We start from the raw sequence: 16,921 nt of genomic DNA, 5'->3' as shown, positions 1-16,921 counted from the left end.
ATACAGCTGTGGTTAGGAGTGGCAGATGTGTTCAAGATGGGGGGGGGGGGGGGAGCAGCAGCGAACAGAGGCAGCTTGAATTAGGCCACTTTTTCCAGCTGGTTCCAGAGATGGGCTAACTAGCGGGGTTAAACGCATCCTCATTGACTATATAGAACATTTAAACTTTTTGCCTAATAGTAGGTACATTTTAAGATCTGTGTTTATTATATGTAAATATTCCAGTGATGTATATTTTCCTGTCGTTACAGACTATTTAATATCATGTGAAGCAAAATTGATGTACTGGGTAGTGTATAACTCCTACATGTTCTGATATTTCTGAAAACGTTTATTTACTGATTTATTTATTTTTTGGATCTTCTAACAGAGAGATACTCAGATTTTTAATGTTTTCTTTTTAATTCTCGTTCTTTGCTGATATGCTCAAATGTTCTCTCAGAGCTAGTTTGTCTAATTGTTTTATTTAAATGAAAGAAAAGATTTCCTGTACAGTGGTCCCTCGCCATATCGCTGTTTCACTGATTTCTTTTTTTCCCCCCCGATGCAGTTTTGTATCCTTTCTGTGTTCTGCATCCTGATTGGCTATTGACTTTGTCAATCAACTCCTCAGGGCTGTGTCAGATTCCGTTCAGTTTGCACATTTGCATAAATCTTCATTAGCTGTCGGATCTTTGATTTTATCATGTAATGCTGGACTTATTTTACTATGAAGGTTTAAAGTTTGAAAATATTTATATATGTCTAACAAAAGTGTGCAGTGAGAGGTTTTATAGCTTTAAAACTTCTATAATCCTACTTTGTGGATTTCACCTATAACTGGTTATTTTTAGAATGTAACCCCCCGCAATAAACAAGGGAACATGATATATATAAATTATATTTTTATTAATGTTTATATGGCATCCCAAAGGTTAAAATTGGAATCAGTTTGATGGTATCAGGGCATAGTAATTGATTTTCTTCCACTTGAGTGTTGTATTTTATCCTTTAAGCAGAAGCATCGACAAAATGCCCCAACATGGAGTTAAAGTGTTTTTAACATGTTCTTGTGGCATTTTTCTGATGCACGACGTATCCAAAGAAAATTAAACTTAATTTTGCATATCTGGCTATTTTTATATTTATTAAAATCATACTGCCTATGTAGCCCAAATCTGGGTCTCCCTGTGCGGGTCCCCAGCCCGGATAAAACACAGGGTTATGTCAGGAAGGGTATCTAGAGTAAAAATCTCTGCCAAAACACTTGTGTGAATTGGTGAAAGCTGATTTGCTGTGGCGACCCCTGAAGAATATGTTGAAAGGTGAACAAAGAAAGCTGTCAATCATAAGCAAATAAAAAGTGCAGTTTGAAAAGTGTATTTGTGTTGTAGACACAGATGGATCAGTCATGGGTGCCAACGCTCCCGCCCACAACTCTGAGGCAGATTTCCACTGACCTACTGCTCCTCTACAGGAACTATGTCCTGGAAAACTACAGTTTGTTTTAATTTGGACATAGTCGTGATCAAAAGACCACTTTGAAAGGAAGTAGATCAAAACCGGATCAGAGGGAGTTTTTACAAAATTACTTCGCCCTTTCTTCCTTTCACACCTGTCAGTTTTCTAAATACAATCAGAACTTTTAAATCCACCATTGTATTTTGAGAGTGTTTAAAATCTAAAAAGGTCATCTTTATTTTTATTTTTTTTTGCAGGTTGGAGCAGCAAAGAATTGAACAGCTGGAGCGGGAACGACAGGAGAGAGAAAGACAGGACTTTGAACGGCAGGAAAGAGAGCGGCTGGAGAGAGAAAGACAAGCTACTCCAGGTGAGGAATCACCTGAGCTGATAGTTGTGACTCCACAACAGTTTTTGGTCTTGCATGTCTCCTTCTAACTTGCTGTAAATGTGATGTCTTGGATGGTTCCAGAGATAATCCCGCTGTGTTGAATTATCGGAGACAAATGCCATTTTCCATTAATGAAACGTCTTCTTTTTTCTTACCTGAAGACGACTAAAGTGGTGATTGATGGTTTCTCGTTCTCCTTTTCAGTCCATATTCCTCCAGCTCCACCATTGGCTCCCGGGGGTCCCGCTCCTCCTCCAGCACCTCCTCCACCTCCTGGGCCTCCCCCAGCTGCTGGCATACCCCCTCCTCCAGGCCCTCCTCCCTCAGGACCTCCACCAGCCCCGCCACTGCCCGCTCCAAGCGGAGGAGGAGGCGGCGGCATTGGTGACGGGGGAGGTGGAGCAGGAGGCCTTGCAGCTGCCTTAGCTGGTGCTAAACTCCGCAAAGTGTCCAAAGTGAGAATCTGTCAGATTTCCCACTCCTACTCCTGCAGACTGTTGAATGCAGGCCCGAATCAGCTAATATTCACTGAAGAAAAATCCTTCTGGAGTCTCATGATCATTGTGGACCACCTCTAATTTAACTGAATGCCCAGTTAATAATGCAGATTACGGATTTCTCCTTTTTCAAAATCCATTCTGGATAGTTGAGATTTGCATATCTATTAGTTTTTGTCATCTGCTGCCCCCAGCAGGAGGATGGAGGCAGTGCAACTCCAATCAGCAGTGCGCCTCCTATCGCCAGAAACGACCCCAGCCGCAGCAGCACCGCCTCTATTGGTGGAGGAGGCGGAGGAGGGGGAGGTGGTTTGATGGGTGAAATGAGTGCTATTTTGGCCAGAAGGTTGGTAGCATCACTCATATGCTTTCATTTAAGACCCCTAGATATGAAATAACGTCACGATTCTTATCACAACAGGAGGAAAGCTGCCAACACCGGAGAAAAGCCACCTCCAGTTAAAACACAAGATAACGTGAGCATTTTTCCACCCAATGATAATAATGATATAAAGACTAGAATAGTTAATGGCGTGACTCAGATTTCATGGAAATCTCTGGTCTTTCTGCACAGGATGACTCAGACTCTCAAGGTCAAGCTGGTAAGAAAAGAACAGTTTTAATGACAACTTATCGCCTACAATCCTTCTGAAAATAAATATAACTGCCACGCAGAGCTACAGGTTGTTTTTTTTCTTCTCTCTTAGAAGCACCTCGAAGACCCTGGGAAAAAACACCAATGATCAGGTAAACGTAGATCTAATGGTTGAATGTCTGTCTTCCCCACAGGCTCTCTCCATTAGTGTGGTCTCCGTGTGTGTTGTCAGTTTTTCTTTTTTCATGTGCGCGTCTGTCTTCAGTTGTTTTTGTGTGCGCGTGCTGTTCATTTTCATTCTAAAAAGGAAGAGTGTGTGTGTTTCACTAACAGGAATAACTCCATCCCCAAGAGCATGGACTCCACCCCCTCATTGTCCCAGGTTTTAAGGTATCCGTGTTGTCCAGATCCCTCATCGCCTCGGCTACTCTTGACTTTCTTTTCCCCTTAAATCAGCAATGTTGCAGCCTTTTGGGTGGCATATTTATTTATTTGACAGGACCGTGTAATGGATTGGAAAATGACATGCAGGTACACCAAAAGGTGTAACACCTTTATCCGTTTAATCATTCTAAAACCAGAAACGATTATAATTTAGCTTTCCGTTTTTTTATGCTGTAATTTTAAATGTAGGTTCATTGACTATATTTCATCGTTCACTGACAAACTGGCACCAATAGGGCTTATGTGAACAAAATAATTGACTTGCAGTTCTTACATTTAATTTATCTTGATGACTTTCTGCTTCTCTGGGTGGTTCCTCTTTCTTCTCCTCCTTTGTTTCTCCTCTACCTCCAGGATTGGTGAATAGTTGTGGCTTTGACAAAGCAGCTTTTTCTGCAAACTGCTGACATAAACGATGCGCATTCCTGTTTCTTCTATTTGTGCAGGACAAAGGGAGCTGGAAACAATAACGATGCAGGAGGATCGGATGACTCTGATTTAGAGAAACTGAAACAGGTAAATACTGAGAGACTGAACTTTCTGATTACAATTATCTAGATATTTAGGATTTTATATCATGGAGACAACAAAAGGCAACAACAAATTTTTTTTCCAGATGTATTCAAACTCCTGCATTTTCTTAAATGTATTACAGTATTTTCTGTCGCACAGCATTTCCTAAAATCTACCTTGAGGGTCATTCTTAACTTGGGGGCAATAACAGGACTGCCTTCCACCAAACGTGCTACAAGCTCTATTTAAGTCTGCATTGTTATCTCAAGCAGAACACCATCATACGTTAAGTTTCGAGCTGCACAGCTGGAGGTTTATCTTGCTATGCCCCAAAGCTGTTTGCACCATGTGTTGTAATGTGGTCCTTTATTAACTTATATGTTTATAGTATTCAATAAGCTGGTAGACAAATGTTTAGGTTGTATATCACATCTAGGTTGCGTCCAAATTCCTTCCCTACTCGCTGCATAGTGCACTGCATAGTGCGTTTGCCATTTTGTAGTGGTCTACAATTCCAAAATCGAGTGCCCTGGAAATTTCCCAGAAGTCTCTGCGAAAACCAGTGTGCATCGATGCTTTCCAGATTGGGAAATATAGACCACAATGCATTGGGTCTGAACGATTTTGCCCCCAAAAATGTATTCAAATGTGTTTTCTTAATATGCCATTCTCTTCAGAACACAGTAGATTCATAAATGATGGTTGCAAAACGCTCATATTGATTAGTTTTTCACTTTGTGAAATCGATTACGTCATATTTGCCGTTTAAAAAAAAAAAAAAAGTAGTGGTCATGGTGTCCAAATTGCTTTTAAAATCCAGGGCACTACATAGTCCGCACTATATCGTTTTTTAGTGGTTAGGGAGTAGGGGGGGAATTCGGACATAGCCTTAGTCTTATAATTGTTTGAAAATTGCGGTTTGAAGGGGAAAGTCTTTAAACATTACTTGACTGGGGGATAAAGAAGACCCACCCCAATGAGATTATGGTTCTTGGTGTTTTTAACATGTTCTTGTGGCGTCTTATAGAAAATTAGGCTTAAAATTGCATTTCTGAGTATTTTAGTATTCCAATCATTGTGAATCGATAGCAGATGAAAAAATGCAGTTTGAAAAAGCCTGCAGCAGTTACGCAGGTGCTATGTTGACAGACTGCAAGCTCCCTGCTCTGCTCTATTCTGATGCATCCACCTGCAGTCAAATAGATCCGTGTAGGTCTTTGTTTTTCCTCGTCTGAACTGGAATCTGGATCAGAACTGGACGGCTGGATAGCTCCAATATTTTTGGTGTTCTCCATTTTTGTTGCACCAGTAATGCTAAGTTGGGGGTGTAAGGGGCTGTAAGCTAGCGAGAGAGCATGTAAACTGCCCTTCACTAACAGTCCCCCCTACAACCTGGAGGAAACTCCTAATGAACTACTGCCACTGCAGAAAACATCCCTAGAAAACAACACAGGTTTTTTGATTTAGCTAAAAACAAATATTTTCCAAACTATCTCATACATCATGATTCCCATTTTGTGTGTGTGGTAAATTTGATTGGAAAACAGTTTTATTTATTGGGATTAAATGACTAACTAACTAATAAATGCATTAAATTAAAATTAATTTGGTCAAATTTAGGCCGTAATTGAAAGTTTAACGTGATTCTAAAAATGTTTAACTAGCTTTTCTTTGCATTGAGTCAAAACTAGAATTTCTTTCACTTTTATATGACCATATATTCTTTGTGGAATGCTCTACAGGAGATCTTGGAGGAGGTGCGAAAAGAACTACAGAAAGTCAAAGAGGAAATAATCGGAGGTGAGGGTTTTCTTCACACAAGTTATTGAAACCAAGAAAAAAAGGATTGTTGGACTTACTTTTGTCTTCTTCCTTTTACAGCCTTTATTCAAGAGCTTCAAAAGAGAGACACGTAGTTCCTTGGATGATGGGATGTTAATGGAGGGTGTCTGATCTTGCTGGGACCTCCTCTGTGCCCTCGTGTAGCCCAGGGATCTGTCTTTCTCCTAAAAAGTTTTCTCTTTTCTGTGTATCTTCCACAAATACACAAGCAAATTTTTTTTTTTTTGGTTGGCATATTTGCAACAAAACTTCAGATCATGTAAATCAAGCAACCTCCTCACATCATAACCCAGCACTCCAGTTCATCATCCATTTCCTTCTATCCTCCTTATTTAGAGCTTCCCTCTGTCGACTGTAACTGCCATATGAAAAGGGAGGCACACTGCTAAAACCACACTTTCAATTTGCTGCAAAGAAAATCCTCCTACCCGTGGAATAATCCATACGATTCAGGGAAAGTGTTAACTGTTTTTCTGTTATTGCAAGATGCTGGGATCTTTTTTCTTTTTTTTGTCTTGTGACGAAACTGTTTCAGACACCTGGGTTTAGTCGGTCTCCAAACGGTAGACGACAACACTCCAGGATGTTCTGCGAACCTGACTTGTTCACCATTGCCATGCATCAATATAAAAGTGGATATACAACCTAAGCCTTCACTGCTGTAACACAGAAAACGCTAGAAGAAGAGACGAGCAAAAGGGACAAAGCGAGTGCTGTGAAAGAGGAGCGTGTTGTAGTTTTATTATGTCTGACAACTGTACTGATATTTTGCATTGCACTCGATCCAGAGGATGTGTGTCTGTCGCCTTACCATGACGGGCTTTTCCCTCTCACTCAAAACGAGATATCGTTGGCCGTTGCAGTGGTCCTACTGTATACTGTGCTGCCATTTATTATTTTGTTCCTTTCTAGCTGTGTTTCTCTTAATTTTGAGACTTAAAATGGCCATCATGTGGTCAGATAATTTGGCCATGACCAATTGCCTTGAGAATAATATGAAATTATATATATCTATATATGAGGAAATACATATATATATGTTTAAGGGAAAAACAAATTAGATGTTCCTTTTTTTAATTAAAATAACTGGTGATTGGGGATTTAATTTCTGACAGTTTTCTTATGAAATGTTATTTTTTGGGTTCTTTTTTTTTCTAATAGTATAGGCTTTTTACACTGAGATATAAAGAAAACAGCTTAGAAACACTGGATTAGAAATGCCTTTATAGTCAAATACAGCTGCTTCCTAAAATGCACCACTTTGTCTTGAGTCGTTTTTTAAAAGATATCTGTGAATAAAAAAAAAATAACGTCTGCTATGGGCTGCTACTTCTTTACACTTATACAAACTCAAGGGGATGTGACGAGTGTTGAAGAAAGACGGTGAAGAAAGTGGTTCCACATTTAAAATAATGAAGGGATTTCATATGAGGCTCAGTTAAAGGGGATGAGTCCTAACATCAAGGACAAAGAAAATAACAGATGGACGACTGTTGGATTACTTGGCTCAGGTGTGTCCAGCCAATCACAAGCTGCATGGTTGGGGCCGGTTGGAAGCCGAATGAAGGCCCTTCAGGCCTGCAGGTGTCGGCTCCTGAGACTTGGTGCTTTAGGTGGAACAATTTGATTTCTGTTATGACTAATACAACTTTTCCTCAGTTTCAAAAAAAAGAAAGTCGAACTATTTATTCTAAAAGTCACAAAGCCTTTTTTTTTAATAGAAGTTATAATAAAAGGTTTATTTTATTTTTTTTAATCTTTCAATAGAGCTCTGGTGCTTCATGTGGAATAAAATAAATGCTCCTATTATGAAAAAAAAATTAACACCAAACCAAATGAGGTTTTTCAGGTATCTTTGAATTTACCAAGGAATATAAATATATAAATCAAAAGAAATATTTTCTAAAAGTTTAGAGCAGCTTTTCATTTAGGCAGGTTTTCAAGGTGAACCTCTCCATTATGGGGAAAAAGGTTTAAGCTTAAGTGCGTATAGACAAATGTTCCTGGAATAACATAGTCAATGATATAAAAAAATTACACATTTCAAAGTTTTAAAGCGCTTTCTTAATGTTATGTTCAATTGTGCAGGTGCTTCTGCAGAAAACATTTTCAAAGTAAATCCATTTGGAATGTATTTGCAACTTTCAGTTTATCTCAGAAGAATTGTGGAAATGTATTTTTAAAGTTGCATTTTTGTGACTTTTAGAGCATATTTTAATTAACTATACTTTAAACTGTGAACAGATTTTTATTTTTAAATCCTTTTTTTCTTTCTTATCAAGCCATGTGTGAAGTATCGAGACCTATTTAAATAGGTTGCTCTGCAGGTGTGTTTATTATTATTATTATTATTTTTAAATAATATAAGAGATATTATGAATGGATGATTTGAGCGGAGATAAATTAAGTTTTTCCACATCCTTCCAGAGCTTCCTGGCAGCTTCCGGACTGGGAAGGCGCTGAAGCCGTTTCCGCCGCCATTGCGGATTTCAGAGAAGATCAGCCATAGCCGCTGCAATTCATCGATGCGGTGCAGAAAGCATACACAGAAGGGGGAAACATCCAACATCTGACTCGCACACGCTTTCGGAAACCAACAAGCCAGTCAACCATTCTCTGTTTTTCGTCGTGTCACCGTTTTCCCTGACTGGCTTCGACCTACACGAACATCGAGGTCGTAGCTAGCGCGGTGCCATCGCCTAGCTAGCTAGTATAAGGCTAGAATTTCAGGACTCCGGGGAGAAGGCTTCAGAAAACCACCATGGCTCAGATCCTGCCTATCCGCTTCCAGGAGCACCTACAGGTACGTACGGAAACGGGTTGTTTGTGTTGCCCGCTGTTTTTAGCCACATTTGACAGCTCGCGAGCCGAGCTAACGTTAAACGTCAATACCCGCAGCGAATGAATGACCTCCCCTCCCCCGTTTAGTCAGCGGCTAGAAAAACAGCGCTTTTCATTCATTGCACTGCTTTGCCCTCCCGCTGGGAAACCTCCAAATATCCCTACAACAACAACAGACAGCAAACATTATTATTCTTATTATTTATTGTTTTTTGCATTTAATTCCCGTCAGAGAAGCAGATTAGTTTAGCTAGTAGCCTCTTTGCAGCAGCTCTGATTGAACCGTTAGCTTCGCTCCGTGATGCTGGACTCAGTCTCGTCATTTAAGGAGCATCACCACTGATGCAAACCACACCATTCATGTCTGCTGGGGGAAGCTATAGCGCTCGCCGTTGCTAACAAACAACAGCAACAATTGATGACCTGGCCGAGAAAGCAGCTGCTGTGTGACAGACAGGAGCCCACCATGTCACGACGGGCCGTTCTCTGTGCTAAAGCCGAACCGAGTGGACTCAATCCGGGTTCTTTACCAGATCCATCCGTGTAATACTGGAACTTGTGGTTCACTTTGATTTTTATCCAATCCGGAAAAAGTATTAAATCATGTTAAAGTAAAGCCCAATGCAGGATGTTGTGAGGAAAAAAATCTTTTGTTATTATTCAGCTTCCCAATTTTAAGAAGATATCACAATCAGATCAAATAATACAAATTAATTAAATTAAATTGATTACAGTTAGTTCATGCCTTAAAAAAAAAGAAGAAGAAATAAGTGATAAAAGGATCATCCATAGTTATACTTCTTTATTTAATTTTATTAGTGAAATCTATGCGTTTGACGCCGGAATCTATTTACAGCTATTAAAAAAAATGACTTGTGTTTTTACTTTTAAAGTAGATGCTTAATTGATGTAAGTTTGCTTTAAGTGTTTGATGCATATTTGCAACAGAAGATGTCAATGAGAATACATTTCTGTTCCTTCCAGAAGTTAAATTCTTTTTCTATTCTATAACCAACATTGAAAATTTTAGTTTGTTTGGAAACATGAATTTTTTTCTTGATCTACTTCTCTGATCAAATCTAAGACGCCATATTGGTAATTATTTTATATTAAATAAAAATGTGTTGTCACAGTTATACATGGGTAATTTAGATGATTTTTGTAGGAAATTTTAGTCGGAAGGGTAACTTTTCTTGCATCTATTTGGCCAAATTGATCCATAAATTATAAACAATTGGCTCGATTTTCATCAACATGAACAATGTAACTGTTTATTAAAACAAATGGACTCCATTATCACATAAACTAGCTTGATAAATTAGGATTTTGTTCAAATTTATCTTCAAAATGGTGAATATTGCATTTATCTGCTTTTTCTTGTTAATGTATTTCTAATAGGTAGATCGCTGAAGGATTTTTAGATCTTTGATAGGTTCATCTTTGTGTTGTAATGTCAAGAGATGTATTTATCTATTGGTCAGTTTACTTTATTTATTTATGCGTGTTTTCATCAAATTGTCCAATCACTAATTTACCACCAGCCTCTGTCATTTTTGTGTTCAACTTTCCGATCTGCCTGTTAAAAAGCTTTATTTTTCCTCTTCCATTCAATCACATGACAACAGCTCCAGAACCTGGGTATAAACCCGGCCAACATCGGCTTTAGCACGCTCACCATGGAGTCTGACAAGTTCATATGCGTCCGGGAGAAAGTCGGCGAGCAGGCTCAGGTCGTCATCATCGACATGGCCGACCCCAACAATCCCATCCGTCGGCCCATCTCTGCCGACAGCGCCATCATGAACCCCGCCAGCAAGGTGATCGCGCTCAAAGGTAAGACGCCGTTCTGATGCACGACGCCGAGTTTGCACCCGAGCCAGACAGAAAGTAAGGCAGGTTTCTCTGCAGTCGCGTTAGCAGTTAAAGTTACAACGGGTCGCTTTATCTCTCTTTTTTTTTTTTTTTTTCTTACCACTTTGCTCCTCTTAGCTGTCACTGGTGTAAATTTTGTTTGTGTTGTTATATATTTCTCACAGTCTGCTTTTCATTTTGATGTTAGCCACTCCATCTCTGTCGACATATGACGGACAGATATCAATTGTAAATGTGATGCTCTTTTCAGAAATGCAGCTGTAGTGTTAGAAACATATCATACTGTCATGAACGCTTTGTCTATTTTTGCTTGTTTTTGTTCTTTTTTTCATTTCTTACTGCTCTCTTATGTGTGCAGACGGTGAGTTGAACTTTACATATCATGAGTTGTTAAAGTGATCCTGTTATGCACTGTTTTGACGTGTTTGCACAGTACCGACACACAAGGACAACATGACACAATTATTGCACATCACACATGTTTAAATGTCCTGGACGATTAGCTCCAAAACACCACGATTAGCCGCAGAGACCACACTGCTTGCATCTATCAGTTGTGTGGTTCTGAAAACTAAATATGTGGTGGAAATGCTGGAAAAATTTTAAAAAAACAAAACAACTGTTGCATCATGAAAGCAAAAATATTTACTCTCATTGATCATCAGGGATGTTAATGGAAAGCTGTCACTCTGATTTCTGAAACCGCTTTAATTTCCATGAAGGAAATATTTTAGAAGCAGAAAAAACACGACGACATTCAGACGAATATTTTAAAATAGGAATCGAATTTGGTCTTAGAAATGTATAACACTTTAGAGGGCTTAAAGGGGCCAAAAAAACCTGAACATTAGGTTTTTATAAAATATACACATACAGGGTTTATAGTGTATACTGTGTGTACTCATATGCATTCAGATTTGACATTGTCTCCCTTTCATATAGGGATTGATTTTTACTCAGTGTCCCGCTTTTATTTTGAAATCCTCACTTCATCCCGATCCAGTGATTTGCCTGCTCATCACATTTCACCGTTTGGTTCCATCCCAGACTGTTCAAAAAATAACTTATTTTTACACCAAAGAAACGGGAGAAAATCAGCTGCATCTGAGATGGAGAGGTTTTATGATTATGCAGTAAAAGAAGACTTAATTACAATCACTAATTGTTCTAATTCAACACAAAAAAACAAATCCTCTTCAGTGTAATTCATTTCAACTGCAATTTGGGCTATTTTCTATTACAATTCAAATTATTTTTTTGTGTTTTCTAAGGGCTAATAATTTCAGCCCAAAACGCAGTAGTCATTCTGATTCCCCGTCAGCGAGCTTTGGTTTAGTCACAAAACACAAAAACGCCTCCCTTTTGGGTGAAGTAAACCTCCAACATAATTAGCCTAAGGAAGAGTCGCCACACGTTTTTATCACAAATGATGGAACAAAAACAAAATGTGCGATAGATAAACTAGGATGGAAATAAAGGCATTATGATGTCAAATCAAAAGGAAGAAAGGCAAACGGAGGGAAGGAGGGAGGATGTGTTCTCTCCCTGTTCGTATTAAACCCATTTCCTTTGTGGATGGTGTGATGAGGAAGATTATGCAGGACTCTAAAGGATTATTGCCACATGGAACCTATTGGCACTGATATAGTGTGTTCATTGTAAATTATAGCTTCATTTTTAAGGGTACTTCTGCATAAAACGTTAGTCTGCCTTTTTCCGCATTGACCAAACGCATCTGTCCATCACTCCTCCCATCATTGCATCCGTTTATCTTTGTGATTGTTGAGTCGACTTTCACACCATGACCACCATTCCCGTCTCCCTCAAAGGTGTGTTTGTTTTTAGGATATTAATAAAGTTATGTCTTTTTGTGGGCAGTTAAACGCTTGCTTTAGCTTTCACTGTTTCCCTTTTTTAATCCTTAGTTTCTTGTTTAATTGATTAAAAAAATGATACAAGGGGGAAAAAATGCAAAATTTTGCGATATTTGTTAGATTACTTCATTGATCTTTCGACATTAACTAAATTTAAAATAAGCATTTCAAATCAGAGTAAGAATATCTTTGCTCTTGTCCTAGGTGACAGTGGTAGGGGTTGATTTAAGACCATCTCTGTGGTTTAATGTCCAGAAAAAGTCAGGAAGTTGAGAAAAGCCGCCCTACTCTGATTTACAGACACTAGAAGAACTGTAATCTGATTAAATTCCAATATTTACCTTAGAAAAATGGACATTGGCAAATACTTTTGAGTAATTTATAAACATTAGAAATAAATCCAAGAAATGAGGCTTTTTCTAGGAGACAGCTTTGTGTAGATTTGGCACCTTTTTTTACTAATTAAAAGCCTTTTTTACTTGTCTTTTAAATTTGACCCAAAAAAAGGTCATAATTTTTTTAAAAACTCAATGAATTGAGTTTTTTTCCCCCATTCAGTTGGAACCAAACCAAAAGTCTGCTGTGAATTGCGTGTTGTGGGTTCAGTCTGTAGATTTGAGGTTTGTTTCGACCCCGGTGGTTCGGAGGTTAACCTCATCTCTTGGTGTTTTCAGCTGCAAAGACCCTGCAGATCTTTAACATTGAGATGAAGAGCAAGATGAAGGCTCACACAATGACAGATGATGTGACTTTCTGGAAGTGGATCTCTCTGAACACCGTCGCCCTGGTCACAGACAATGCCGTGTACCACTGGAGCATGGAGGGCGACTCTCAGCCAATCAAAGTCTTTGACCGCCACTCTAGCCTGGCGGGCTGTCAGATCATCAACTACCGCACTGATGCCAAACAGAAATGGTTGCTTCTTATTGGCATTTCAGCACAGGTAGCCTTGTCAGTGAAGCAGCTGGAACGATTTGTAAAAAAAAAAAAAAAAGAAAAGGATCTGAATGTAAACTGATTTGCTTGTTCCGTTCAGCAAAACCGTGTCGTTGGAGCCATGCAGTTGTACTCTGTGGACAGGAAGGTGTCACAGCCTATTGAAGGCCATGCTGCAGGCTTTGCTCAGTTCAAGATGGAGGGCAATGCTGAAGAGTCCACTCTGTTCTGTTTCGCGGTTCGGGGACAAGCCGGAGGAAAAGTAAGGTTGCCCTGCAGTCAGAACTTTCTCTAACATTTTTGCACCAAAAAATGATTGCATCTAATTGCAGCAAAAGTAATATATGGGAAGCCTTGCAGAAGCCTAGACAGCCTGGGTTTATTTCTGTTGCTCCTAATTTCCTTTTTCATTTTCCTGCTAGCTTCACATCATTGAAGTGGGAACTCCCCCAACTGGGAACCAGCCTTTTCCAAAGAAAGCTGTCGACGTTTTCTTCCCCCCAGAAGCACAAAACGACTTCCCCGTTGCCATGCAGGTACAAACCTTTCTGTCTTTTGATTCTTCAGGTTTTCCGTAAGCAAGGAATCTTTAAAAGAATTCATCATTTGGATACATTTAAATTGAGCTTTCTTTGGTACCTTTTTTTTTTTTCATAGATTCAGATTCATACAATAAATTGATCACAATTACTCTTCATTAGATCAGCTCCAAGCAAGACGTGGTCTTTCTAATCACCAAATACGGCTACATTCACCTGTACGACCTGGAGACAGGAACCTGCATCTACATGAACAGAATCAGCGGGGAGACTATTTTTGTCACTGCCCCGCATGAACCCACAGCTGGGATCATTGGAGTTAACAGGAAAGGACAGGTACTCGCTCCTACACTAATTTAACTTTGTGTTTCAAGAAAGAGGAAAATAAATCTAGCCATTGTGTGCTTTGACTGCACTTTTGATGTTAATTTTGTTTTTTGCAAGACATAACATTTTCAATTCAAGTCCAAATCGGTTTTAAACATCCATTTATTGACATTACTTTGCACTCAGAAAACAAAAACATTTTCTGGTTGTCTAGAGTCCACAAACAAAAAAAGTGAGTACATTTTTAGAAGAACTGGGTAAAGAATTCTGCTGTTCCCTTAATACATTGTTTTTCAACCAGTGTGCTGCGGCTCACTAGTGTGCCGTGGGAAATTGCCCTCAATCACTGATCTAAAAACATTTACAGTACCATCTCCAGGATATCAGTTCTTTGTTCATCCAAACAGGCCCTGATAGAACACTGAGTAGTTAGGAATATGAAAGATCGTAAAATACTTTTTTCTTTGTGTTTATTTGATTCTATTAAAGAGATTTGGATAAGAATGACAGTACCGCGATTTAGCTGCAGCTACAGCTGTTTTTGGAAAAGTCCCTTTAACGTCCCTTTAAGTCCCCTATAACTGTCTCCACCAATCATTCTTGGAGGCTAAATCCCATGTCAGCAGTCTGACCAATCAGAAGTGGTCAAAGTCTTCACTTCCTTGTTCCGTTTAGCTCATTAAGTCTCTCAGTTCCAAAAAAAATACCAGCTAAAGCTCGTCTTTAGCAGTGTAGTTTTCCACAGAATCTGGTATCAGACCGTGGAACAAGTGAACAAAACCATGAAGCTCAGAGACGCGAGTCTGTCTGCGTTCGGCGGCTGTTTGCACTACATCTCCCAACATACATTGGGTTAAAGTGACAGCATCTCAGCGCACAATGAGTCTTCGTTGTTAAACGTCTTGAAACAACAACGAAAACCCCTCAAACAGTTTTTAAATCTTCTAACTTAACTTTAATTACATCTTTTAGAAAAACAGCTGCAACTTCCACCTTTTTCTGCCACAATCATCACAAAAATGCATGTGAGATTGCAGAGGGGCTGTAGATCAATACAGACTGAGTTTCTCATTTTTTTATTTTTGGATGCTGGTCTGCCGCGGGATTTTTGTCAAGGTTAAAGTGTGCTGTGGCTCAGAAAAGGTTGAAAAACACTGTCCAATACATCTGATTTTTTTTTTTCACTAAATGACATGAAAACCATTTAATTAGAGGATTTAAGCAAATGCAATGCTCCATATCTGTCCCACTGTTAGCATTTTGAAAGCTAGTACCAAATACAGTGGGGCAAAACCGTGTTTAGTCAGCCAAAAAGATGAGAGGCCTGTAATTTTAATCATGGGTATAACTCAACTATGACAGGGGCGCTAGCGAGCAGGCAATGGAGTAGGTCGCATGTTTAGCGTGCTCTGCATAAATTAGCAAAAAAAGCCATAATACTCTAAAAAGTGCCAAGAAAACTCGTGCGGCTTAGCAACCTATCTTCTTTCCTCATCGCCTGGATTTTATTCTACAAGCTGAAATGGCAAGTAGTCTCCGCAAATATAAATATACGGGCAAAGCTGCTGCCTCTGCTAGCAAAGCGTGCTCAGACTCAGCTAGCTCCACACCTAGCACACCACCTGAAGAGCTAGGAGCACCAATGGAGCCGTGTGAACTGTCTGAGACGGGACTTCTAGATCTGAAGAGCGACATACTGGCCTCGATCAAATCAGAAATCACCCAGCTCTTCCAGACGGAGCTCGCAAAAGTGATAGCGAAGGAGTTCGGGGAGGTGAAAATGGAGATGCAAGCGGTCCGAACAGAGTTGGCCAACAACACCGCCACAGTGCGGTCAGAGTTGAAAGCAATTCAATCTACTGTGTCAGAGATGGAGCGAGGACTTTCAGGGTGTTCAGATGACATAACAACTTTACAAAAATCTGTCCAGCAGCTGGAAAAACACATGTCGATCCTCCAAGGAAAGTGTGTGGATATGGAAGGACGCATGCGGAGATCAAACATTCGCATATTGAATGTACCCGAGGAAGTTCCGACCACACCCGATTCAATCTCCAAACTACTCAAAGAGGTGTTGAAAATCAATAAAGAAGTGCTGATTGACAGATGCCACCGCGCTCTACAGACGAGACAAGCAGATGGGAAAGCCAGAGCGATCATCGCCAAGATGCACTACGATCAGGATTACACTGAGATCTTCCGCCGTGCCCGAGCTGCAGGTCCTCTCCTCTACAAAGGTGCCACCATCCTCATTTTTCCCGATTATCCACCGAGTGTAGCCAGCGCCAGGGCGGCCTTCAATGAGGTAAAAAAGCTTCTGCGTGGACGGGAGAACGTGCGTTATGGGCTGCTTCACCCGGCACAGCTGCGGATTACACACAATGGAATTGAAAAACGATTTAAGGATGCAGCACAAGCCATGACGTATGTGAAGGGAAATATTCTTTGAGGAGTGATTATTTTTTTACTATTTTCTCTTCTTTTTTTTCCTCAATTTTTTCCTCATCTACGTTATTCCTGTGGGGTTTTTTGTCACACCGGGAGACTGACGGAAATGCTCATCTGTCACACACAAATCATACTTCCACTCTATATGACTACTAAAAGGATGGTAATCTGAATAAATAGGTAAACTATGATCGGAATGAACCATACCTTTTCCTCCCTTTTTTTTATTATTAAACTTTTTTTAATTCAATATATATGTATATATATATATATTTTTTTTTTTTGTGTGTGACCTCTTCACCTGCACCATTTTTGGACATTTAATCTGAATGTCAGATGTTAAAAGGCTTTTTGGTATTTCT

General features: G+C 39.5%; 2 protein-coding genes across 7 annotated transcripts in view; both read left to right on the top strand.

Moving 5' to 3' along the window:
• Positions 1-7,039, top strand: part of vasp (vasodilator stimulated phosphoprotein) — a 29,893-nt gene extending 22,854 nt beyond the window's left edge. The window contains exons 5-14 of one of the 3 annotated variants that reach the window (XM_011482879.3): positions 1,698-1,810; positions 2,036-2,286; positions 2,526-2,674; positions 2,750-2,804; positions 2,903-2,930; positions 3,036-3,075; positions 3,257-3,313; positions 3,814-3,883; positions 5,623-5,680; positions 5,762-7,039. In XM_011482879.3, the coding sequence (XP_011481181.1) occupies positions 1,698-1,810; positions 2,036-2,286; positions 2,526-2,674; positions 2,750-2,804; positions 2,903-2,930; positions 3,036-3,075; positions 3,257-3,313; positions 3,814-3,883; positions 5,623-5,680; positions 5,762-5,796 (856 nt within the window). In that variant the 3' untranslated portion in view covers positions 5,797-7,039. Of the gene's footprint in view, positions 1-1,697; positions 1,811-2,035; positions 2,287-2,522; positions 2,675-2,749; positions 2,805-2,902; positions 2,931-3,035; positions 3,076-3,256; positions 3,314-3,813; positions 3,884-5,622; positions 5,681-5,761 lie in introns of all 3 variants that reach the window. The other 2 variants (XM_011482878.3, XM_020708452.2) reach the window with 2 other exon arrangements.
• Positions 7,040-8,161: 1,122 nt separating this feature from the next.
• Positions 8,162-16,921, top strand: part of LOC101157554 (clathrin heavy chain 1) — a 33,133-nt gene continuing 24,373 nt past the window's right edge. For 2 of the 4 annotated variants that reach the window (XM_011482876.3, XM_011482874.3), the window contains exons 1-7: positions 8,162-8,525; positions 10,189-10,396; positions 10,794-10,796; positions 12,984-13,252; positions 13,346-13,507; positions 13,668-13,781; positions 13,947-14,120. In XM_011482876.3, the coding sequence (XP_011481178.1) occupies positions 8,484-8,525; positions 10,189-10,396; positions 10,794-10,796; positions 12,984-13,252; positions 13,346-13,507; positions 13,668-13,781; positions 13,947-14,120 (972 nt within the window). In that variant the 5' untranslated portion in view covers positions 8,162-8,483. The remainder of the gene's footprint in view (positions 8,526-10,188; positions 10,397-10,793; positions 10,797-12,983; positions 13,253-13,345; positions 13,508-13,667; positions 13,782-13,946; positions 14,121-16,921) is intronic. The other 2 variants (XM_004075853.4, XM_011482875.3) reach the window with 1 other exon arrangement.

Source organism: Oryzias latipes, chromosome 13 (assembly GCF_002234675.1).
Source record: "Oryzias latipes chromosome 13, ASM223467v1".
NCBI lineage: Eukaryota > Metazoa > Chordata > Actinopteri > Beloniformes > Adrianichthyidae > Oryzias > Oryzias latipes.
The sequence above is the reverse complement of the archived record's forward strand: the minus strand, read 5'-3'. Positions and strand labels throughout refer to the sequence as shown.